Source organism: Eleutherodactylus coqui, chromosome 2 (assembly GCF_035609145.1).
Source record: "Eleutherodactylus coqui strain aEleCoq1 chromosome 2, aEleCoq1.hap1, whole genome shotgun sequence".
Taxonomy (NCBI): Eukaryota; Metazoa; Chordata; class Amphibia; order Anura; family Eleutherodactylidae; genus Eleutherodactylus; species Eleutherodactylus coqui.
Window position 1 is genome coordinate 134040060 of NC_089838.1, and position 27332 is coordinate 134067391.

At 41.1% G+C, this 27332-nt stretch overlaps 1 protein-coding gene across 12 annotated transcripts in view; it reads right to left on the reverse strand.

The window, feature by feature from the left end:
* GRIP1 (glutamate receptor interacting protein 1) overlaps window positions 1–27332 on the reverse strand; it is a 447093-nt gene that overhangs the window by 144708 nt on the left and 275053 nt on the right. For 2 of the 12 annotated variants that reach the window (XM_066591601.1, XM_066591594.1), the window contains exon 1: window positions 2523–2849. The exons of the other annotated variants lie outside the window; for them this stretch is intronic. In XM_066591601.1, the coding sequence (XP_066447698.1) occupies window positions 2523–2568 (46 nt within the window). In that variant the 5' untranslated portion in view covers window positions 2569–2849. Of the gene's footprint in view, window positions 1–2522; window positions 2850–27332 lie in introns of those variants that run through there. 12 annotated transcript variants of the gene reach the window in all.

A 27332-nucleotide genomic window follows, 5' to 3' on the forward strand; every position in this document is an offset into this window, starting at 1 on the left:
GCGATAAGAGGCTCCTGAAAACTATAGCGGGAGTAAAGATGGTGATCATTTTTCGAGTGTTCTTTAGTATATAAAACATTTTCCAGCATTTTTTTTTACACCCATTGTTCGCCTCCCCATGTCTTGCTTCTAGCCTTTAAAGTTTTTTACATTTATCACAGACATTGCTCATATTAACCGTTTCAACATAGCGCCAAACCATCCAGACTGATAAGTCTGCTGCTTTATGAGTTGCCTGTAACATATGGATGTTAAAAAAGTAACCCGCCACCACTGCCACTTTGTTCACTGACCCCATTGCAATGGCTGAACAGCATGAGTAAGTCCCGTGCAAAGGAAGCACTGGTAAAAAGCTCATAGAACATACAGAAATCATACAGTAAATCCACCTTAAGCAACTCACTTTTAAACATCACGAAAAAGTTGATATCACAAACACCAACAACTGTAAAACTTAATTCTTCCACCCTTTCCCAATCCTGACTACAGCTATGGGTTAGCGGCTTTCTTTAGGTCTATGACGGAAGCTGGCACAGGCACCTTTGATGTTACTTTTGTTTGGGTTGTTCATGAGTCACTTCATGAATCCACTCGAAAACCACAATGGGTAAACCAGGTCATCCATATCAGGAAACTAGCTTTTAGTTCTCTATGTGACTATCCAAAGTTAGCACAGCATAGACTAAATCCAGGCTTTCTACTTATCAGAGGACATCAGATAGGCACAAGGATATCTACAGTGACACTAGGCCATTAGCTGCAGTGGAATAAAAAGGAAACCTTCTATTAATCTGATCAAAATCAACGGCATTCATCTTTTTGACAGATGACAACAGTTGACCTCTAAGTGAAACTTACCAGCACAATGTATGCCCAAAATTGATCCTCCTTAAATTTATTGCTGTGCCTAGCAGTATTAATCTAGTATATCATTATCATACTATTTTATGCTTTGTTCAAAATGGCATTTTTATTTTTCCATCAGAGTTGCTGGAATCTTTGACAGCTAGAACAGTTATTATTGCATTGTAAATGCTCATAGAAACCCGATGGATTTCAGCGAGTGGAATTCACAAATCCATCATAGCCATCATGGCTCCATAATCAACCAAAGCCATGGCACTAGTGTGAACAGGGTCTAAGGCCAGTTTCACACAAGAATATAATGGGTGGATTTATGTACCCGTAATTCAGACGAATGTCCAGGCCCAACTGCAGGTCTACAGACCTGGATGCATAATATCCTCCTATGATGCTCTGATTTCGGGTCAACTGACCTGTAAATGCAGTTGTAATATACTCGTGTGACATTAGCCTAAAGGTGCGTTTACAGGGCCTTTTTTTGAGAAATATGTTCCCGGGCAAGAAAAAAATAAATCTGATAATATATAGGATTCTATGATGGGGTCTGCTGGGTTTTCGTCATGGTGCATGACATGATGCACTATTTTGTCTGAGATTCTGTACTAGATCTGCAACAGTGTAACCTCCGACACGGATGTGAGCACAAACTTACAAAGAAATAAAAAACATTCCTGTGGGTGCCTGTCTGGGTTGCCAACCTCAATTTTTCATTTTCCTGGATAAGGTATTCAAAAATCATGCACAGCCATCATTAGTTTTGGATACACTGGAAAACCATGCTGTAAGGCTACATTCACACAGGCGAGCGCGATATCGGGCCGAGAAACTCGGACCGTTATCACACTTGCCAACATGCTTTTCACACAAAGATGTTAGGCATTTTTCATTCAAAAACGCCTCGCATCATTTCTGTGAAATTGCAATACCCGGGCATGTTTTTCACATGCACCAGAGGATGGCTAGTGTGTTCTAATGGGAAACATCACATCGCACAGCATGCAATGCCTTTAAAGGTCCCATTGAAAACAATGGGTGAGGTGTTCCGAGAGAACGCCAAAAGAATAGGACAAGCTGCAATTTTTAATCTTCGCAGCATCACTGATGGAAAAAAATAGTGTATGTGAATATTTAAAAGAATAGATTGAATAGGTCAAATACTGCTATAATCTCATTACCAGCATTTACTGTGAGCTATTTAATAATGATCATTACAGTCTTAATAACCTGCTCCAGCACCAGCAGCCCCTAACAAATTCACGGATGCACCCATAATTTTTCATGGACACTGGTAAAGGTCCCTTCATTTTACAGACTGTCCAGGAATGCCTGGATGGTTGTCAGCCCTGCCAGTCGATTGAATAATGCAGATTCTCACCATTTGTGACACTAACACTACATGTATTGACACTCTAGTATTAGCCAACAAACATACAAGAGAGCACTGCTGGAAAAAAAAAGTAAGTGCATGAAGCAATAGTAACAGTTCTAAACGTTTGAGCCAAGACACTAAACAAGTGGGCACTTCTACAAGCGATCATTAGAAGCCAGAAGTAAATGTAACATTAATGTATTCTTTGCCTTGGCGGTAACAATGCGCCATCCATCCAACAAGAGTAATAAATGTAAACCCTGCGATATCCCCCAAGTAGTGCACTTACCCTTCTCCAGCTGCATACTCTGATTAAAGCCACAGAGCAGGGCCATTACTACCCCTATGCTACACAACCCAAACTGTTGAACTGTTCTATCGCCTCAGAAACTTCCTGTTCTGGCCTTCTTCCACCATTTATGCCTCTGCTCCATTTTTGCATATGCTGATCCGCAGCCTGGGAAGTCCATAGTGACTTTGAGGGAATGTGTGTCAAGTTGAATTATAGCGTTGGGTTGTGGGTCCCCTTAGAAATCAGCAGAGCCGGAGAAGGCTTTATGTCTGGCTGTAACCCCGCTCGGAGCCTGGGCTGTACAAACTAGTTTTAATTTAGCTCCTGGTCTCAGCATGCAGATACTTGGCAGCTGTAATATAGATCCATTGCTGCATTGATATTTCTCCTCCCCCTCTCATCTCACAGCAGATTAATACTTGCAAGCTGACAAAACGGAATAGATGTGAAGGTATACAATGCATACTAAGTTTACTATTATGTGTTTCTTCCTCTTCCCTTTAAGTGCAGGAGGGGGTTTCATTAACCTAAACTAACAGGATACAAGAACTCAAATCTGTGACCCCGTAAAATTCCTGATAACTACATCCGAGTCGCAGAGGCTTTTATTGGCCAGCAATTCCATCAAGAATATGTCTTAATGCTGTCGTTTTGCTACGGCAACAGAGCGGCACAAAGAACAGCTTTAAGGGGGCAATAAAATCGAGGCATTAGCTGCTGCGACAGTCAATGACTGAACGCCACAAATCTCCTAGGCTGCTGCAATATTAGTGTCATCTTTATGGAAAGTCGACTTTTCCCTTCTGCAGTAGGCTCCTCCTAAAACAAAGCATGGCCATATAGATTTTGGCACAGATCTAAATTCTAGATATTAACTGAATTTAACATGCCTGCAAACAATGCCACGCAAGACATAGCAGAAAATACAGGTGGCAGAGACATAGCAGAAGCCACATTGGGGGGGTATAACAATGGGGAGCAGTTAGTAAGCGAAGTGGATGAACCGAGGTGCATTATTACAGAATTTACTTATCGCTGCTCGGGAGCCAGCGGCAAAATAATCTAAGATATACAGTGCTTTGTAACAGTAAATGCCGCACTCATGCCCTTATGTATTATATAGGCATCACTGCTAGCTATACATACATTTCCTGGATCTGATTGGTGGCTGTAATGAACCCAAGACGTATGGGATATCATTTTCTATTCTATTCACAAACACCTATTAGGGTGCTTTCGCAGAATTAGCCTGGAGAATGCACCCAAATCCGCAGCTGCAGATTCTACCCCAAAAATCCATAGGTCAAATTGCAGATTCTGATGTGGAACGGCAGGCAGATTTAAGCCATTTTCAATTCCGCATCAAAATCCACAAGTTACCTGCAGAATTTAACATGGCATGCGGTGCGTCCTGTGGGCTAATTTCTGCCCTTGTGAAAGTACCTTAAGGTCAGGTTCACAGAAGCGTATTCTGGCAAGTGAGCAGGCTGCGAGATATACGAGTGACGCCCTTAGACATGTACTATCTTGGCATGTATGTGTATATAATATTCGACAAGATAGAACAGGCTGCAATTTATCTTGTGCGCATATTTCGCGCAAGTCGTGTGAGCGGGAACATGGCTACCTAAGGCAGATTGCTACAGCATTTTTGCACTGAATATGCTATACCGATACGCTCATATGAGACCAGCTTTACTCTCGCCATCTTTGATCTGTCTCCTGCACTTATGTGTAAACATTCCCCCAGATCTCACCTTTATTAATGCAATTAACATCTCACTGTGTGCAATGCAAATGACCCAACTAGAGATGAGTGAGCATACTCGCTAAGGGCAATTGCTCGAGTGAGTATTGCCCTCAGCGAGTACCTGCCCGCTCAAGAGAAAAGGTTCGGGTGCCGGCGTGGGGGAGAGGTGAGTTGCGGCAGTCAGCAGGAGGGAGAGAGGGAGAGAGATCTCCCCTCCGTTCCTCCCTGCTTGCCGCCGGCACCCGAACCTTTTCTCTCGAGCGGGCAGGTACTCGCTAAGGGCAATACTCGCTCGAGCAATTGCCCTTAGCGAGTATGCTCGCTCAACACTAGACCCAACGCATCCAACATACTCTTGCATGTAAATCATGTAAGGAAGTCTGTTATGTAAGGAAGTCTGGTTATTAGATGGAACTGGTAAGAGGTTTGGTTTTATTTATTTATTTTTTTTAATCATCTTCTTCAGATCTATGGCTGTATTATCAGAGCCTTCCACATGCGATTGAAGGTATAGTTTTAAAAAATATTACATAACTGCTGAGGTAGATTGCATTGTGCAATAAATACTGAAGTAGCCCCCCATAGGCTAAGCCAAAAAAAGGCGGACCATGCTCCGAACTCACATCAATGCTGGAAGTGCCTAAAAATGCTAGACTAATCCACATTTGATGCCACAATTTGGGGACCTAAAACAATTGGGTTTGTGTAAATACAATGCACCAAGTGAGGACTTTTTAAAAATCCTTTTTACAATAGTTTCTGCTCATTTTATGTCTCTTTCAATTTATTTAAGTTTGTAACTAGTAAGCACTGTGCCTTCTTATAGTAAAACCAAAAATTTTGACCGGTTGCCCTAAAAGAACCTCAGCATCTATGTAGAGTATACGGTGTGGATAATATTACCATGTAGTGTATGGTGTTGGGACTTACCATTCATATTGGATTAATAGTGGCAGTAGTGGTGTTACTTGGTGCCTGGACTGTCTGGGGTATACTTTTTGCTCAATTTGTAGCTTAAATGAGGGACAATTGTGAAATTGAGCTGTGGAGTAGATCTACGTCACTGTGCTAGAGAATTGCCTTCCAGGACAGTCAATGTGCTATACCTCTTTCCTGGTGATTAAATGTTACATCCAATGTCTAGCCACTAATCCCAAATAGCATATACAGCATAATATATCTGACTTATAGTGATGTTCTACAGTGTCCAAGACTAGTTTCTATATCTTCAGTCCAATTCAACAAAATACCAACTCCATATACATTATCTGTATGTGCCGGCCTCTTAGCAGCTGTAGTCCAGATTACTATGTTCCATTAATACCTTTATGCAAAGATAGGCATCTGTCTATACTCCCTTTACAAACTTCCTACTAATGTGACAATTCTGGTGCCCATCACTTGGCCCGGTCTTCTGGCTTCCTTTTACAAAGTAGATTGTACCATTCATAGTGCCATTCATGTGATCCATCCTTTCCTGACTACAGCCCATTATACAGCTATCAATAATGAAGTCATGTACACCGCCCAGCTGCACAGAGTATGCTTGTGAAATAGAGCAGATACCTGCGCTGCACATATACATCATATATAGGCGGCTACAACACAGACATGGAGAGTAGCTGCAGGTCATGTGGATTGAAGCTCAGTGCTGGACCTCTGACAGTCTCACTATTTGTAAGGCTGAAAAGTAATGCAGTGGGTCTGTAAAATGACAAAATATCCCAAATCTGAGTTATATATCTTTATTACATGACTACTTTGCATTACCAAGCTTGATTTCAGTTTTCATATTCCTAGATAACCCCTTCATAGTCCACAATATAGGATACTTATACAAAAAAGGCCATTCTCTATACTTCAGTTTCCACTTAAAAATAAGGGATAGTTCTACAAAATGAGAAATTATCTAGTAAATGATTAAGTCTCAGACACCTGCTAATATTTGTTCTATTGAGAATCGTATCAAGTGCCATTCTAGTCTTCTAAGGGCGAGCTTCATAGAATTAGATGTTCTTATAATGAAGCCATAACACTGTAGATCAGCTCATTATTAAAAGGGCCACTGCCAGTGAAAAACATTTTCCCATTCCTGCCCCCCTCACCCAACTGCCTGTCACACTCTGGATGTTTCCTCTGTGTATTGTAGTCATTTCCATGCAGCCACCGTCTGATACCAATTTGACGGTGAGATTTTTGCTTTTACACCAATCCTATGATCCATCAGCACAGCACTAGCTAGAGGCTATACGATTTCTGCCTGCTGGGTGGACAGCTCAATTATCATTCTATATTCACCCAAATAAGCTACAGACTCAGTCAAGTATACAGTCAGGAGGATGAGCTGTGATCCCCTCTATTATCACCATGTGAAAGAAGCTGTGTGATCATCATCAGTAACTGTGATAGGAGTGACTGTATCCCCCCTTTAGGCATAGTCTATGGTAGGTTCCGTGTACCAGCATCACATAAACTGTGAAACTGACTAAATACTGAGCACATAAACCCAAGTAGATCTGAGCTGTCAGAACTGAGATCACATGACCATCGGAAGAGAAAGAGGCCAGGAGTTTCAGATAGAAAGGAATAACTAACCAACCCTTAACACTAACCGACACATATACTACAATGATAGCTACATTATTACCGTATTATTATAGTAAAACATAGTAGAAATACCCTTACATTTGTGATAACATTTCTAAAATGAAGATATAGAGTGAATCTCAGTGACAGACAGCTGGTTTCAGAAGTCTGTTATAAGAATCGACCAATTATGTGGTTTTGCAAATCTTACTTCTGAAGCTTTGCAAGGCTGGACTGGAGAGGAATCCAATGAAGCTCATGCATATTGATACTCGCCCCCCACTGTGAACTGGTAGCATGAACCAACACAAGGCGGGAGCCTTTTTGAATGTTGTTATGCAGAACTCCTTTATGTATGGTATTTAATGCTGTGTATATGCCCAACCATTCTGGTCATAGACTATTAAGAGTCTTGTGCACATACAGAAGACCAAACAGACATACAAAAAAGGATATTTAATCAAACTCAATACACAGCCTTAGACTAAGAACTTGCACTCTGTATGCGTACTTCGATACATCTTCATACTTCAGAACGAAATGCGTTTAAGGTTCGTAACAGTGCATTTATTTCTTCTGCAATGCAAATTCATCCTCAACAATGCCTAAGGGCATTCTCATTTGGCAGGACAAGAATCCTCCATTTTCTTTATCGTGTTCCAGCCTACTGAGTGTTTGAAGAGTATTCCCAGCTGAAAATTGGCTTAGAAAACGGCACACAAATATAAAGACTTCTTGAACTTCAGTACAAAATCTACCATGTGCTAAGAAGCCAAATACTGCCTTTAGGGATATGTCTTTTGGATGCTATCGTTTTCTTCTCTTATAAAGATTTTCACAGCACGAAGGGTATAGTGTTGCTCCTCTGGGACACACGGTTACTTTGTATCTCTCTGTAGACAGCGAGGGTCAAATCTCTTACAATATCTACTCCTTGACGACAACCAACAATTTTGTCACAAGAGAATTCTACCTATTTACCAGGATTGTATGTAGGAAGCTTTAACTGATCTAACACGCTAAAATCTGCCTGTACCAAGTAATACAAATTTTCTTATTCGTTTGATTCAGAATGTAAAGTAAAATCCCGGTTTGCTTCTAAGAGCAAAAGTTGATATGTAACACTGCAACAATGTAAAGAGTAAACAGTCGGATAGATGCAATTTGTCTGTGAAGGATGTGCTCATCTAGGACAACTATTATAAACCCAAACTAGTAACACTTGTAGAGTGAACTGCAGAATATGGTTCCATTACATTATGCCTTTGTAACACTTCTAATTAATAGGACCATGCAGCAGCTTCTTGGAACAGGACTCATGCAAGAGACTCAGCAGATATTATTCAATTCCCCCAGCAACTTACTTCCTAGCATGCTATATGTCTCCACTAGAGATGAGCGAGCATACTCGCTAAGGCAAACTACTCGAGTGAGTAGTGCCTTATGCGAGTACATGCCCGCTCGTCTCTAAAGATTCAGGTGCCGGCGGGGGGCGGCGGGGGAGAGAGGGTAGGAACAGGGAAGTGAGGGGGGGGGGGGAGATCTCTCTCTCTCACTCTCCCCCCCCCCCCCCCCCGCTCCTCCCTGCTCACTCCCGCATCTTACCGTTCTCCCCCGCCGGCACCCGAATCTTTAGAGACGAGCGGGCAGGTACTCGCATAAGGCACTACTCGCTCGAGTAGTTTGCCTTAGCGAGTACGCTCGCTCATCTCTAGTCTCCACGCCGAATGTACGATCGTCTGGGAGATCACAACTAAAAAGGTATCATTTATAAGGAGAGCCACCGTCACACATGGTTAAACACGCCACTTTTGATCGTCACTTTAGAAAATGTTTTAATCTGTAACTTGGATAAAAAAAAACTAAAGTTTTTGCTAAAAGGACCTTCTAAATAAACAAATCTTTGATCAGCAAGCAAGTCGAAAATCAGCTTTGTTAACAAGCCTTTCAAGAGATGCAAACCAGAAAAAAAAAGTACATTTCCATTTCAGATCTCTAGCCACTGTACAAAGACGATGATTATTACGAGACATATTTTAGAAACATTTTGCATATATTTAGCTCTGAAAAAGTCATTTGGAAGCCCTTTATAGACCTCAAATCTCCTGATTTGTTGAAAAAGCACAAGTCATCCTCACTGTCATTATCACAAGTGCTTCGATTAGATGAAGCTCAGAAATAGATACGCTACATCTTAAAGTTAAACTGCCTTTATTTACAAAAAGGAGGGAGCTAAGGCCAGATCAAGTTCTATCAAGCAAAAAGACATTAAAAGGGATCATCAAAAACAAACCAAAACACATGGTTAATGCACAAGAAGCAGAGCTCCTGCCAAGGTAAGAAGGGAGATCAGAAGTAATAGACTTGCAATTTTTCTGATTAATATTGTATTTGATATGTCAATTCTAAAAATTTTTGCTCTAACGGATCATTGAGAAAGTGCAATAAGAAGGAGAAGATAAGGAAATATCGTAAATTATTATAATGACTAAATAATGGAAGATTTTAGTCAGTTCTGACTTGTGAAAAGCGACATTAAAGAAGTTGTCCAGGATTAGATAAACATGGCTCCTTTTTTCTACTCATTGTCTGTGAGTTGTGTCTGGTATTGCAGCTCAGCTTTCAATCACTTCAACCCTATGGATGAGGTTGGCGTGGTGTTTGGAAGAAAGCAGCCATGTTTTTCTAACCCTGGAAACCCCTTTAACACCAGGCAAGATGTTTCCAAGCAAATATGCAGTGTGCATTGTTAAATGGCTATCCCAAATTAGACATTTTTTTTTACCTATCCACAGCATTGGTGATAATAGTCTGACAAGTGGGGGTCTCACTACTGACACCCACACTAATCCCAAAAACGAACGTGTCCTCCTCTTCTCCACACACAAATTCACTGCAAAAGTGAGGAGTAGACTGAATAGAGTGTTGGTCAAGCATGCATGGTGCTACTCCATTCATTTCAATGGGATTGACAGAAATAACCAAGTGCATGCAATCAACTATCTCCAAGCAGTCCCATTGAAGATGAAAGGAGTGGCGCCACACATGCTTGACAAACAATCTCCTCCTCCCTGTGGGAGTGAAGTGAGATTGCAGTGAGGGGGAATACGGGGTCACGAAGCCCCCGTTTTCGAGATCAGTGGAGGTCTCAGTGACGAGGCCCCCACTGATCAGGCTTTTATCACCTAACCTACGGATAGATGATAAAAAGATATTCTTGGGAAAATACTTTTAAAAAGACAACACCGGGGCAAAAGAGTATATTGGTCATAGTCACACTGAAGTCCTGGTATTTGTAGGGGCCCAAATGTCCTTCTGTCTGGTAAAATGACACCAGCATACACATGGAAGGAGTGGGGCTCTGTTATAAATTTTGCACTGGAGCCATAATTTCTTTTTTTTTAACGTACTCTATTTCACGACAAATACAATCAAGTAATCTTGAAATTAGTCAGACTTAGAGCACTCTGGTGTCAAACAATGATTCTGTAATAGTGCTTTAACCCTTTGCAATCCAATTTTGGATTCATGGTTTCCTAGGGGACTTTCTCTTTCCACCATTTTACAAAGGCGCCATCTGCTGGCTAGAGCCAGTGCAGTGCTATGGGACATGCTAGAGAAGCTCCCGACAACAGAGCGGCCAGTAATATACAGTAAGAATACCCTGCTGGACGTCTTACGACATCGGAGCTGTACAGCCTTCAATCAGAATGTCTTTAGACGTCCGACAGTGGATTGGAAAGTGTTAAAGAAACCTCTCATCCTCCATTGGTAGAAGCATAAGCTAGGGTCAGCATGGTGGCTCAATGCTTAGCACTGTAGACTTGTACCACTGAGGTGCTGGGTTTCAATTCTGACCAAGGATGGCATCTGCATAGAGTTTGACCGATTTCTTTGTGCTAGCTTGGATGACATGGCAGTCAGATAACCTGAATGTATTGTGTGCCTATTGGGGACAGGGAATGATGTGAAAGGTGGCAATCTCTTTACAATACTATGGAAAATACTATCCAAGTAACAACAACAACAAAAAAAAGCAAATTAAACCAAAATATCCAACTCCTAACAAGAAATATACATAAGAATGCTCATATTCTAGCAGTTTCCACAATGGTCAGCTTTAGTTCATAGATTTCCTGATCAATAGGAAAATTGAAGGAGCCCAGGGAAATATAACCTTCTTCAAGACAGAATGCCATAGTGTAATTACAAGTCCAACAATTCATGTGAAATACTCTACTTGCTGCAGTATCAATAACCCCAGCATAACAGAATCATCTTACAAGATTTCCCTGTATTCGATCCCATAACCTGGGCATTACAATCTGCACATTCACAAGAACCGTTCTATTGAAGGCTCAATAATAGGAACCATAAGCTGCTCTATTAGATCTTTCCTTCAAATATACGCCATAAGAAAGAGGTCTTCATGTCAGGTAGCATAACTAGTGCTAAAATACACATCACTGAATACCATTTCTAAGCTTCAGTGATGCAGTCTGTTGAACACACACACAAGTCTTTCCTTACTCTTTCACGTAAAGATGTTGAGGAAGACATATCACCGGCCTTGTGACACCCCTGCCGGCATATGACAGGAGCAGAGCCAGTACAAAAACCTGATTCTCCCGTAAATCCTTATGACATCCTAAATGGTGCCACGTCCTCCGAATTACCCTGACAGTGTGCTCAAGTGGCCACTAAGTAAAACAATTTTAGATCATTTGACATGACAAAGGCCTTTTTCAGTACTTGATATCTGTATTACATATTGTGATCTAGTGCCACCAAATAAGGTGACATACTCCAGAGCGAGGCGAGATTATACTGTAAGATGTCTGAAGCACTTCTCATGTCATCCGGCAGATACTCCAGCTTCTTCATATCCTTAGAAGACATAATGATATGTCATTGTATTTCCAGTTTAATTTACCCATGAGATAGGGAAATAGAATAGTGAGCCCTACTGGAAGCAGGGACTGACCAAGTGATCATACTCTGTGGAACATGTAAGTGCCATAGAAATAAAACAAAGTACACTTTTTCATATGCCTTCTGCAAGGCATCTTGAGTGCCTTTAGGCTATGAATACATATGATAATATGTAAGTAGGACATGCTACTTGTGCTACCATTTTCTTCATTAAACCCACACTTACTCAACGGCTCGTCACCTATTTATCAAAATTTCTAGCAGTACTTTTTTAAGCATCACAAAATATTATACAATACATTGTGTATGTGTGTATATATATATATATATATATATATACACACACATATATAAATATATATAAATTATTTTATTTTATTTGTTTTATTAAATTCAGTTTCTGCATGCTTTTACATGGGACGATCATCGTCCAAAACCCCATGGGAGCGCTTGGTTTTGAACAACCAGAATGATATTCGTACCGTGTAAAAAGGACTTTAACAGGGTACATGAATATGGATTTTTCAAACCAGATAATCCCTTCAGATACTCAGAAACTAGGACAGGGTACAACTCATTAGTGAATAGAAATGCAGTAAGTGCACCTTAAAGGGGTTGTCTCGCGGCGAAAGGGTTTTTTTGTTTTTTTTTAAATGGACCTCTGCATTCTGCCCTGTGAAAAAGAAAGCATTTGTTAGTTTTTAACAAGCACATTGCGCTTACCTGCATCAGCGTTCTGCAGCTTCTTCATTTCTTCTTTTAAAGATGGCGCCGCTGGTCTTCTCCCACGGTGCACCGCGGGCCTTCCCATGGTGCACCGTGGAGTTTCTTCTTCTGTCTTCCGCGTTCCACTGCCGATACAGCCATCACATTGGCTGATCGGCACCACGTGACGGAGGCGGAGCTACGATGACGACGCGGTGACCAGCTCTCCGGCACGAGCGGCCCCATTCACCAGGCAGAAGACCGCACAGCGCAAGCGCATCTAAAAACGCCTGAAGACACCGAAATTAGACGGAGCCATGGCGACGGGGACGCCAGCAACGGAGTGGATAAGTGAATAACTTCTGTATGGCTCATATTTAATGCACAATGTACATTACAAAGTGCATTAATATGGCCATACAGAAGTGTATAACCCCACTTGCTTTCGCGAGACAACCCCTTTAACTGTCTAACAATATTAGGATATGACTAAAATATATGCCTCAATAATATACAATAATTTTGTCATAATCAAGTATGCCAAAAAGCATGGCAGAGGAAATACATGTCACCATTACACACTAAATGGGAAACCACTGGGTAACGCTGACATGGAAAAGGACTTGGGGATTTTAGTTAATTGTAAGCTTAGCTGGAGCAACCAGTGTCAGGCAGCTGCTTCCAAGGCAAATAGGATCATGGGGTGCATCAAAAGAGGTCTAGGGGCACATGATGAGAACATTGTTCTTCCTCTTTACAAGTCACTGGTCAGACCACACATGGAATATTGTGGACAATTTTGGGCACCGGTACTCAAGAAGGACATATCAGAGCTTGAGCAGGCTCAAAAGGCAGGCAACTAAAGTTATAAATGAAATAGGCGGACTACAATACCCAGAGAGGTTATCAAAATTGGGATTATTTAATTGTGAAAAAAAAATGTCTGAGGGGCGACCTAAGAACTATGTATAAATATATTAGGGGGAATACAGAGATCTCTCCCATCATCTATTTGTACCAAGGACTGACAGTAACAAGGAGGCATCCTCTATTTTTAGAGGAAAGAAGGTTTCTACACCAACATAGAAGGAGGTTCTTTACTGTGGAACTCTCTGTCTGCCTGAGGACGTGGTGATGGCAAAGTTGATAAGAGTTCAAGAGGGGCCTGGACGCCTTTCCTGAGCGATACAATAGGTTATAATCATTAATAACTTCAAAAGGGTTGTTGATCCAGGGATTATTCCAATTGCCAGACTTGGAGTCAGGAAGGAATTTTTTCCTTAAATATGAAAAATTGACTTCTACCTCATTGTTTTTTTAATCTTCTGGATCAACATTGGGGCTTAATAGGCTGAACTGGATGGACATATATCTTTTTTGGCCTTACATACTATGTTACTCCTATGTTAATATCTATTGAGATGCACTGAGGGCATTTCTATTGACTCATGTACTTGTTTGGCTTCCATCAACACTGAAGCACTTTACTCCTCTATTCCCCATGAATCGGGACTATGTGCAATGGCTCATGTTCTAGCTGCCAAGGGGTGCCAGTAAAGGGCACATAGTCCGTTTGTACTACAACTGCTTGAATTCAACCTTACCAGAAATATCTTCTTGTTTAATGAGTGTGTCTTTCTCCAGCTCAGGAGCACTACGATGGGGAGTTCCAATGCTCCATAGTATGCCAACCTGCTCTTGAGCTGATGGGAGGTGACACTGGTCTTTGGTGATCCAGTTATAGAGGGCACTGAATCTATTAGTCTATGGCTTTGTTATATACATGAGATTTTTGTGGTTTTACTTGGGGACAAGAGTGTGTTTTTGGAAATTATCAACAGACCTAATTGAAATGAGGTGGGTCTTACAGGTAGGTTTACCTGTGAGATCCATATTGACAGGCTTCCTTTTTTGGATGTTTGCATATCTAAATCACCAAATGGCGAACTTGGTACCACCATTCACTGTAAACCCACAGCCACTAACTCCCTCCTTCACTTGAGCAGTTGTCATTCTGCTTCTATGAGGAAAGAGATACCATGTGGCCAATAAGGGTGCCCACCCACTAGCGTTTTTTTACTGCGAAATTCGCAGCTTTTTTTTTTTTCTGCAGGGGTCTTTGGGCTATGGGACATGCAAAGCTAAAATCGCGATCGCGCAAAATCGCGATATCGCGGTAAATCGCGATTTTGCGCGATCGCGATTTTTACATTACAAGTCCCATAGACCCCCTGCAGAAAAAAAAAACCTGCGAATTTCGCAGTGAAAAAAAACGCCAGTGGGTGGGCGCCCTTACGCAGACTAAGAAGAACTTAGACAGGAAGGATTTAATTAAAAAGGCAGTGGAAATGCGACCACGTTTTCCTGATCAGGGCCATCCTGACCATATTTTATAACAAGCATATCACAGAGCCCTAGATCAGGATAGGACTACTCTTTTACATGATTCATATCTGGATAAAGAGTCTGAAAAAAACATCATTGTGTTACACGACAGTTGTCAGTGTGCTTTCTTAGCAAGCTGGATTTTGACAATTTTTTTGTGTTTTTTAGAGGCATCAAATATTATATCCATATCTTAAGATTACTTTTTAAACTTGACATTACTTTTCCTTCGTCTTAATGTATGTTGGTGAAGCTGTAGTATAGGATCCACACTACTTTGTAAGGATCCCTTGGAATTTTTAGCAATTGTACTTCCCACAATTTGGTGTAAGTGGCGGTTTGCTCAGGTAATATTACCTGCAGAGAAATACCTATTGCGGTTGGCATCTGGACTTGTCATAATGACTGAATTGATAAGTCCTGGTGTAGTCCACAATCAGCGTAGCTTCACCCACATTTTGCATGGGTGAAATGCTCAGTGTAATAGCACCCAATGGGTGCTAATAAATGAGTGTTAACTGTTGCATATAACATTCATGATTTACCATTAATTGCCTGGCTTCACAAAGACTTGCTGTTGTTTCAGGGGCAGCCCGACAATTACACAAGCACCAAAACCGCGATATAGATAACTGAGAAAGCATAATCAAAGAAGAAAGTGGCATTTCTTTCTTGAAATGTCCCAAACACTCCATTCCAATTGTAGCTCATTTTTCTATATGCTCTGGCCTGCCCCTCAATCAATGGAGGTCAAAGCTGGCGTATACTTAGAGATAAAGGAGGCGATGGAAGGGTAGTGAGGCATTACCGAAAGCTCCGTTGACTAGGACTTTGAATTGTATTCTGCGTCTGACCATTTCCTTCTGCCAATTTCCTCCTGGACTTCAATCTGCTGCATATAATAACAACTACAAGTCCACCAGGCAAATTCAATTCTCTACTTCTAAACCAATTTTCTATATAATAAGGTGTAAGACAGACAGTCCCCTTATTCTGTGGTCTATCATGTATTCAGGCATTGTGCAGCCAATTGTCATGTCTACCATGTCATTTTAATAAATTGTTCTACATCTAGCAAAGACCAGTCACTGGTATTGAAGGCGCATTTAAATAACTTATAAGATCATTTTATTAACTCTCTATTTAAATTTTCCCACTCTGCCATTCAATTGCTTCTGGAGGAAATTGACAGAAATACTCATGAAGTCATATGAGGTGATCCAGGTTATTACTCTGGGAAGAACTCTGAAGCTGTTCCTGGCAATTCTATATAGAAAAAGCTTTTGGAAATATAAGTCCACATTACAATTCTTAAAGGATTTGTCTGAGACCCATATGTGTTAATAATTCAACTTTGTGTGGAACGAGAAATATTATTGGTCAGTGTAATAATTTAATTAATAGCACATATAGGCCTTGGACAGCCCTATTAGCACACGTTTGCAATATTAAAGGAACCACCCCTTAGGGCAGTGCACTATGCAACAAGGCAGAATGGAGGTCCATGGAGTCTCTCCACATTTCTATACAGGGTCTTGTGCGCCACTGTAGGGTGTCCCAGCTGGCACCATATATAGAGAAAAGCTTCATAATATAGCGTGTAATGAAATAAGCTGTATATTTGTTAGATTTTAGATGAACTTGACAGAAAAAGACAAAACATCGTACACTTTTAAATTAAGACTTCATTCATATGAGCGTGTCCAACTTTGGTCAAGGAATAACTGACCAATTTTCATCCATGTCCATATCACATGAGCCGTGTGTAGATTTGTTTTACTTCTGCATGTAATCCATTTTTCTTCCATGCAAAAGAAAAAAAAAACAGACCAATTCTTATTTTTTTAGACCAAAGACAGACCAATTCTTATTTTTTTTAGAATCGTTTTTTCAGCAATGGTCTATGGAAAACCGAGCTGCTTGTTGGCACATCCATTGAACTAATAAATCGGACCAGAATCAGACATGCTGTCATTTTTAATTTTCCACACCAACCACTTGTACTTCCGAATAGCCTTATTGACTGTTATGGGTCCGTGAGCAGTCTGTTATAAATAAGGACAGCATAAGAACAAGAATTACACCCATGTGAATAAGTCCTTCCTTTGGACACATGATAAAGGCAAATTCGCTGGAAAGAGAGATCCTACTTGGAATAGTCAGTGGTAAATGGAGACAGAGAAGACAAAAGACACGTTGGCCGGACACCATCAAGGAGAACACGGGAATGGACATCGGGCAACTGAAAGCAGCCGGAAAGAATAGAGAAGCATGGAAAGTATCTAAGAGTTGGACCTGACTGAACAGATAGAACTGGAATAAGCCCTAAACCAGAGGTATACAGAAGTATAGTAGGTGCCCCTAGAAGTCTATTAGAGCCATATTATGGCTCTGTAAAGCTCAGAGGTTGTACACAGCCATAATAAGTTTGCTTGGAGGACTCTCTCAATACATAGCTGGGGTATTCTTTTCACGGATATCCATAGAGTTACTTTGTTTAGATACGTGAGTAATCAAAGAATAAGACAGAAAACTAGACAAAGGAAGACAATTGAGGTTAATGTAAGAATGTTTGATGAAAATGACACCACAATTTTGTAATTTTCATATCTGCATAACAGACAAAATAAAAAACTTTTGAACCATAGATACGTGAGTAACAGCCCTGTGCACTTATATGTGAGAGGTGTAACATGGTATTTCTAGGCGAATAGTTTTTATTTTGCAGCATTTAAAAAAAAAAAAAAAATCATAAGTTGGAACAGACCAATCTGGAGGCCCAGAAAAGCTGAGTGCGCATATTTATTTTACCACAGATAAGTGAATAAAGGTCCTTTTACTGTGGCAGGTTTTCTGTCAGGTACAAGTAGAGACTGACATTTTAGCATCAACTGGTGCTCATTTGGCTCCATTTACTTGGTGCAATCAGAGTTGCTGTATGTGCCCAAATGATCATTAGGGCAGATATAATTCCATTATCGTCGACATTCTATCGCTGTTTACACAGGACACTTGTTGATGACAACCAATGACTTTTGGTGCGGCACAAAAAATGCGTGCACCGGACAACCAGGTATTTGCTCGTTTGTTCGCCAATTTCTGGCACCTTCACACAAGATCAGATAAACAAACTTTCAGACAGACACTTGTGCCCACTTACTGGCCCATACAAAGGGGAATTTCGCTACTGCCAGGCATCCCTGACGACAGCCCATCTCCCGCTGTAACACAGGATTAGAGTATTGGAGCCCACAAACGTTACCAGAGAGCGTTAGACTCCCACATACACCTTATAGCGTCTGCTTATTCTGCCAGTTCTTGGCTAATGCGTATGGCCAGTTTGAGACGTGTGTACAGTTAGGGCCAGAAATATTTGGACAGTGACACAAGTTTTGTTATTTTAGCTGTTTACAAAAACATGTTCAGAAATACAATTATATATATAATATGGGCTGAAAGTGCACACTCCCAGCTGCAATATGAGAGTTTCCACATCCAAATCGGAGAAAGGGTTTAGGAATCATAGCTCTGTAATGCATAGCCTCCTCTTTTTCAAGGGACCAAAAGTAATTGGACAATGGACTCTAAGGGCTGCAATTAACTCAGAAGGCGTCTCCCTCGTTAACCTGTAATCAATTAAGTAGTTAAAAGGTCTGGGGTTGATTCCAGGTGTGTGGTTTTGGATTTGGAAGCTGTTGCTGTGACCAGACAACATGCGGTCAAAGGAACTCTCAATTGAGGTGAAGCAGAACATCCTGAGGCTGAAAAAAAAGAAAAATCCATCAGAGAGATAGCAGACATGCTTGGAGTAGCAAAATCAACAGTCGGGTACATTCTGAGAAAAAAGGAATTCACTGTTGAGCTTGGGAACTCAAAAAGGCCTGGGCGTCCACGGAAGACAACGGTGGTGGATGATCGACGCATACTTTCTTTGGTGAAGAAGAATCCGTTCACAACATCAACTGAAGTCCAGAACACTCTCAGGGAAGTAGGTGTATCTGTCTCTAAGTCAACAGTAAAGAGAAGACTCCATGAAAGTAAATACAAAGGGTTCACATCTAGATGCAAACCATTCATCAATTCCAAAAATAGACAGGCCAGAGTTAAATTTGCCGAAAAACACCTCAAGAAGCCAGTCCAGTTCTGGAAAAGTATTCTATGGACAGATGAGACAAAGATCAACCTGTACCAGAATGATGGGAAGAAAAAAGTTTGGAGAAGAAAGGGAACGGCACATGATCCAAGGCACACCACATCCTCTGTAAAACATGGTGGAGGCAACGTGATGGCATGGGCATGCATGGCTTTCAATGGCACTGGGTCACTTGTGTTTATTGATGACATAACAGCAGACAAGAGTAGCCGGATGAATTCTGAAGTGTACCGGGATATACTTTCAGCCCAGATTCAGCCAAATGCTGCAAAGTTGATCGGACGGCGCTTCACAGTACAGATGGACAATGACCCCAAGCATACAGCCAAAGCTACCCAGGAGTTCATGAGTGCAAAAAAGTGGAACATTCTGCAATGGCCAAGTCAATCACCAGATCTTAACCCAATTGAGCATGCATTTCACTTGCTCAAATCCAGACTTCAGACGGAAAGACCCACAAACAAGCAACACCTGAAGGCTGCGGCTGTAAAGGCCTGGCAAAGCATTAAGAAGGAGGAAACCCAGCGTTTGGTGATGTCCATGGGTTCCAGACTTAAGGCAGTGATTGCCTCCAAAGGATTCGCAACAAAATATTGAAAAAAATATATTTTGTTTGGGTTATGTTTATTTGTCCAATTACTTTTGAGCTCCTAAAATGTGGAGTGTTTGTAAAGAAATGTGTACAATTCCTACATTTTCTATCAGATATTTTTGTTCAATCCTTTAAATTAAACGTTACAATCTGCACTTGAATTCTGTTGTAGAGGCTTCATTTCAAATCCAATGCGGTGGCATGCAGAGCCCAACTCGCGAAAATTGTGTTACTGTCCAAATATTTCTGCCCCTAACTGTATGTATACCCATCCTTTCCTTACAAATGCCACGTAGCAATAAGGCCGGTTTCACATCTGCAAAGCTACATGCAAGGATTTTCTTCCATCCAAAAAGCGGAAGGACCCCAATATAGTCAAAGGGGTCTGTTTGACGCTGTTTGGTTCTGTCCATAGAGAACGGTTCAGCCGCAGTGAATCCCCTTTACTGCTCTCCAAACGAAGCAGGAAGCGGAACTCCGAGCGCAGATGGGAAACCACCCCAATTCTCTTCTAGGGATATTAGCATGATCTACTTGAGGACAACACACCGACCTGATCCAACTGTGTATGCTCTAGTGTCACGGATGGTAGGCTCACTGGCCCAAATGGGGAAAAAAAGGATACAGAAGCCATTGATGAAGTTGTAAAGCTATCACACCATACTGAACGCCACCATCTTGTCCTTTCATGCCATCCTTCATTTTGATAATATCCAAGAGTAAAGTGAACTTGTATTATCCATGAGAGGATGCCATCAAGAAAAGTACAGGGCTGAGGTTGAAATAAACACTTTTTTTTGCATTTATCTTACATGCAAAAACCTTGAACTCTTTATTCATCTCAGATCTCCAACTGTGTCAGCAAGAAATGAATTATTTAACTCGGTATTATGCTGTCATTTGAAATTCATATGTTATGTTCATCAAGCAGTCTAGTGCTACTTACAGCTTCATGACAGGATCCTCTTCTTAGCAGCTAAATCATGAATATTTCAAGAATTACAATACATGAAGGGGCACATTCTGTTTTGCTTTACTTTTATTCAGTACCAAAGGAAACTGTCCACATCCCCCTACCCAATACTAGCACAAGGGGGGTGCACTCAAGGTCGGAAAACGGGTGAAGGAGCCCTAAAACTGCTATAATGACTGAACAAATTCTTACAGCGTATTACACGCGCGAAATATGCTGTACCAATCTGCCATAGGCTCCCAGGTTGCCGACCTATTGCACCCAATACGCTAGCAATAAAGATTGCAGCAGGTTTTATCTTGCATGTATTACACATGCATACACGCCAAAGTAGTGCATTGCGACCGGCGGCATACAGCAAATTACGCTCCTGTGAACCCACCCTCATTTATAGCAAATTTTAAGTTCATCTCCTGTTGAAGAAAAGACTAAATAAAAATCAAGCAGATTTTGCCAAATACATTTCAGGCTGGACAATCGATTCTCAGTTTAAGGGCTCACATGAGTATAATAAACTATGTTATTCCTGTGTATGGATTTTTACTCACCTATAAGCTCTTTTGTGCGTAATATGCACCAAAATAGGACATGGTGCCATTTTTTCACAAGCATGAAAAATACAGGTTTGAACACTCCCCCCCCCCCCCAATACAATTCGATGAGGTTTATGTGCCGCGTGATACGCAGCCAAAGAAAGCTTGTGTAAGTGAGCCTGAAAGCCAGGGAAAGCTTCATGCAGCTACTGGCATCTCCACTGCAGGGAGAATGTAGTATTACACCGCACCTATTCAAGCCATTGAATTTTGCTCTGAATCCCAGATTGTGGCCCCAAAGGACTCCCTCCCCGTGTGGTCGTTATGCCCAGGCCGTACGAAGGTAGTCCATCTTCAGTGCAGGCACTTATCACAGGCAAGTTATTACACCATGAAATGTGGAACATGCGAATAGATTATGAATACTTATGAGGCAGCTGCGACTTTAAGAAGCACCCTTTATATTGTATAAATTCTAATTCAGAGGTTTTTGCGGTGATTAAAAATAAAACAAAAAATGAAAATAATAATTCTGCCTAAAATAATAAACTTCATGAATTTTCTTTTAGAAATCCTCACTGTTCTCCCGCTGCCATTTTTCAGGTCCACATGTCTGTATGAACGTTGTGCCATCACATCAGTAGGCCAGCCAGTCTTGGGCCACTATGGAGACATGACTATGGTGGTGGTGTGATTTACAGCAACCCCTGACTGTTTGGCTTGATCATGAGAGGGTCATTATGCAGACCAGATGCAGCAGCAGACCAGCGACAGCAAGAGAATAGTGAGGAACTCTTATACACATGCACAAAGTTTCTAAAACAGTTTAGAGGCCGTATGGTTCCTTAGGCTGGCTGTCCAGGGGCGATGCGGTGTCCCGCGGCGAAGCTCCGTCGCGGGAGCCGCCACCTGGGAGAAGGAGCCTCCGTTGAATCTCCGCCGGTCAGCCCTATCTAATAGATAGGCTGACCGCGGAGAATTGGGGGAAATTCGCAGCATGCTGCGAATTGCCTGTCGCGAGCGGAGAATCACAATGATTCTACGCTCGTGGATAGGTGCCGGCGCTTTCCATAGGAATGCTTCCATAGGAAGAAGCCGCATAGATACATAGCACGGTTGCAAAAAAAAAGAGACGTACGTTCATTTTGCATGGATTTGTATGGAATCAGACAGAACAAAATAGCCATAAACGTATACAATTGAAGGTATACAGTAGAGGCCCCAAGCACTTGAACGAGAGCCCTATTACAATATAGTAACATGTTAGGCTGAAAAAAGACATATATGTCCATCCAGTTCAGTCTATTATCCCCCAATGTTGATGCAGAGGAAGGCGATAAAAAAAAATCAATGAGGTAGAACCAATTTTCCCCATTTAAGGGAAAAAATTCCTTCCTAGCTCCAATCTGGTAATCGGAATAATCCCTGGATCACCGACCCTTCTGAAGTTATTAATGATTATAACATACAACATTGTATCGCTCAAAAGACATCCAGGACCCTCTTGAACTCTTTTATTGAATTTGCTATCACCACGTCCTCAGGCAGAGAGTTCCATAGTCTCACTGCTCTTACAGTAGAGAACCCCTTCTATCAGGGGCGTACCTAAAGGCTCAGGGGCCCGGGTGCAAAAGTTCAGCTCGGGGCCCCCCCACCCCGGGCCTCCACCCCACACGCCCCCGTACCCATACCTAGATCGTGCTGCATACATGATCTGTCCCTGGCGTAATCTTTCCAAACATGATGCATTTCCTGCACTACATGAAGATTTGTTTGTAGCCCCGCAGGCCACTCTCACACACTGCTTTTTACCGCTATTAGCACAGCGCCCCGAGTGCCGTACTAACCGCGGTACAACACTCCCAGAGATTTTAATGAAGTTACTTAAATTTGTGCTCGAACACGGTGTTTCTAACACTGTGATTTTCGAGAGCTGTCTGTTCTGTTCCTGCATTTTTGTGGTTTTTAACACATCTCATCACCCATCACAATGATGGGGTGCATTGAAGAGTGCTGTCAAACGCTGTAATCTGTGTTCGAAAACGCAGCTCGAAATTACGGTAAAAATGCCACGATTTTGAGCTGCGTTTTCTGAACACGTGTGAGAGCGGCCTCAGGGGGGTCGTGTTTATGTTGCACTTTAGAACCACAATTAAGACACATAAAAAACCTGCATGCAGTATTTAAAGACCGCGTACGGTATTAGGGTGACTACCCACTAGAGGTTTTTTTCACGGCGAAATTCGCAGCGTTTTTTTTTTCTGTAGGGGTCTATGGGACTTGTAATGTTAAAATCACGATCGCGCAAAAACGCGATTTCGCGGTAAATTGCGATTTTGCGCGATCGCTATTTTAGCATTACAAGTCCCATAGATCCCTACAGAAAAAAAAAACGCTGCAAATTTCGCCGTGAAAAAAAATGTAGTGGGTAGTCACCCTAAAGGAGCTGCAGACACTATTAGTAACAGCATGCGGTTTTGATGCGTTTTTTAATTCCGTGTAAAGGGTGCAAATAAATACAGTAAATCCAGGGAGATGTATAACTTATACCAGAGAGAAAGAGAGCTAGATAGATAGATAGATAGATAGATAGATAGATAGATAGATATGAGATAGGTAGATAGACAGACAGACAGACAGACAGACAGATAGATAGATAGATAGATATGAGATAGGTAGATAGACAGACAGACAGACAGATAGATAGATATGAGATAGATAGATATGAGATAGATATGAGAAAGATAGATATGAGAAAGATAGATATGAGATAGATAGATAGATAGATAGATAGATAGATATGAGAGATAGATAGATAGATAGATAGATATGAGATAGATAGATAGATATGAGAGATAGATAGATAGATATGAGAGAGATAGATAGATATGAGAGATAGATAGATATGAGAGAGAGATAGATAGATAGATATGAGAGAGAGATAGATAGATAGATAGATATGAGAGATAGATAGATAGATAGAAAGATATGAGAGATAGATAGATAGATAGAAAGATATGAGAGATAGATAGATAGATAGATAGATAGATAGATAGATAGATAGATATGAGATAGATAGATAGATATGAGCGAGATAGATAGATATGAGAGATAGATAGATATGAGAGATAGATAGATATGAGAGATAGATAGATATGAGAGATAGATAGATATGAGAGATAGATAGATAGATAGATAGATAGATAGATATGAGAGATAGATAGATAGAGAGATAGATAGATAGATATGAGAGATAGATAGATAGATAGATATGAGAGAGATAGATAGATATGAGAGATAGATAGATATGAGAGATAGATAGATAGATATGAGAGATAGATAGATAGATAGATAGATAGATAGATAGATAGATAGATAGATAGATAGATAGATATGAGAGATAGATAGGAGATAGATAGATAGGAGATAGATAGAAGATAGATAGGAGATAGATAGAAGATAGATAGAAGATAGATAGAAGATAGATAGATGTGGGATAGATATTAGATAGATAGATAGATAGATAGGAGATAGATAGATAGATAGATAGGAGATAGATAGAAGATAGATAGATATGGGATAGATAGAAGATAGATAGATATGGGATAGATAGATATGAGATAGATAGATAGATAGATAGCAGATAGATAGATAGGTAGATAGATAGGAGATAGATAGATAGATAGATAGATAGATAGATAGATAGATAGATAGATAGATAGATAGATAGATAGATAGATAGATAGATAGATAGCAGATATGAGATAGATAAATAGATAGATAGAGGAGGGAGACAGACAGATACACACACATATATACACTTACCCCAGGGCTCGGTCCACTTCTCCTCCATGTGACAGCAGCAGCAGGAGAGGTAAACTCAGAAGCTTCCCCGTTCAGCAGGAAGCAGGGGGGGCAGTACATGATCCCTGTGCCCTGCCGTCTCATGTGACTTCCTCCCCTGCCGTCCCATGTGACCTCCTCCCTCCTCCCCTGCCGGCCCATGTAAGTACCTCCCTGCTTTTCCTCTCAGGCTGGCTGTTCTGACTGCCGCATCATGCGGGGGAAAGAACGGTCAGCCATTAATGCACTGAATGTGCATGGGGGTATGGGGAGGGCAGCCCCGGGGCCCCCTGAGCTCACGGGCCGGGTCGCCATGGCGACCCCAGCACCCCCTGACGCTACGCCTATGCCTTCTATGTCGGCATAGAAACCTTCTTACCTCTAGACGTAAAGGGTTCCCCCTTGTTACAGTCACAGTCCTGGGTATAAACAGATTATGGGAGAGATCCCTGTATTGTCCCCTGTATGTCTCTGTACAAAATGCCTAGAAGTAGGCTCACTGAAAAGTTCATTATTTTACTAAGATCCAATAGTGAACTAGACCAGTTAGTTTCCGTATACTACACTACACTAGTGTCACATATGAACACCTACCTGCCATGAATGAAAATCATCACACAAGCCGACATGAAGCCAGCAAAAATGCTGGGAGATTCCAGCACTGCATTAAAAATGGTACCTAGTAACTCAGTATCAGTACTAAGTAATGCAATTCAGGCACTGATGCATATCTTTTAGGACTTAAAATCTGAATGGTCTAAATTTTAATTCAATTTACATTCAGAATGAATGTGAATTCGCCCATACGACACTATTCAATAATATTTTGGAATATTTAAAACACATAGGTGTTGTACAGCCAGTAATAGAATCATAATGCATCTACCTACCCATATCATTACTGCAATAAGCATAAAATCCCTGTTGCGAACTCATCGTTCCAGTCAAAGCCTTGGAAGTAGTGCTGAGATTTCATAGGATATATCTAATCAACCTTACGGCTCTGTTACCTGGGTTACAATCCTAATAGCGATTCTGTTCTCCATTCTTACCCAGTTAACCTACATACTGTATTTAATTTCCCAATAAATCTTAACCCACCGATTACAAAATGCAGAGCAATAGGCTCTAAAAATGCACTTAGAATCACAGAGAACATAAAAACATTAAAAAAAACAACAAACTTAACCCAGAGGCTCACCCATACTTACCATGAGAAACTAAAATGCACCCTACAGCAGAGATAGACTCTGTTCACATATATGTTGTGGCATACATTAATAAAAATCAAAGAATCCATATTGCTGTATGTACAATGAACCCCACTGACTTGCGAGGTTTATATGGGTTTCTGCCATTTTGACAGCAAGAAAGGTCCTGTAAAACAGCGGCAGTGTGACCCTAGCCCTATTGGATATCAAGTCAATACAACATTTTTATCGCTTGCCTCTGGAATAACCCATCCAGCATTTCTTCATCCACTATAGATGTTATGGTTACCAGTAAGAGTGACTGTTATAGGGGGACATTCCATAAACACGTTTTTCCAGCTTAGACATTTAAGGTATATCCACTTCTGGGACCCCAAGCTATCGTGTTCTACATGAAAAGGCAGTCACAGAATGAATGAAGAGGAGGTTGTGCATGTGTGGCTCTCTTCATTCAAATCTATGCTGGTTATGGAAAGAGAAGAGCAAGTGAAGCAGATAGAAAGATGGGGCCTCTGAAGCAACATTCTATATACTTGTGGAATATCCCGTAAAGGAAAGTTTGTGTGGTCAGCTTCCATTGGGTAACATCATAAACATGTACTCTAGTAACAAATACACCAGGGGTGAAAGAGGACTAAGGAAGCAAAGTTGGCAAGTAAAATACATCATGAGATGGTAGATTTCTGTGTTTTATAGCTATTGGCCCCTACATGATGACCTTGTGCTTTAGAGCCAATGGCATCCAAGTGAAGCTCTGCGTTTTTAAAGTCTATAAATGAAGATGCCAAATATTCTTTGTTTTTGATTTGACAATCAAAAAATATAAACACATGTAAAATAAATAAAGTGTTTACACTAGATTGTGCATCAACTGATGACAGCATTTAGAGTGGACTGCCTGACCAGACTGTTTACAGTCTTCACATTCTGGCTACCTGCTGCCACCACTAGAGGGAGCTTTAGAGCTTGCTGCGTACTGTTATACATTGAACTCAATAATACTGTATATCGCCCTCTAGTTTTGGCAGCTAGCATATTGTGTTTTACATGTATATTCATGTGGCAGAGCTCTAGACTAGAAAAATCAGCTAAGTGCCTTTGGCTCCTAAGTCTAAAATTTAAGAGCAGAATGATACAGGGTGAG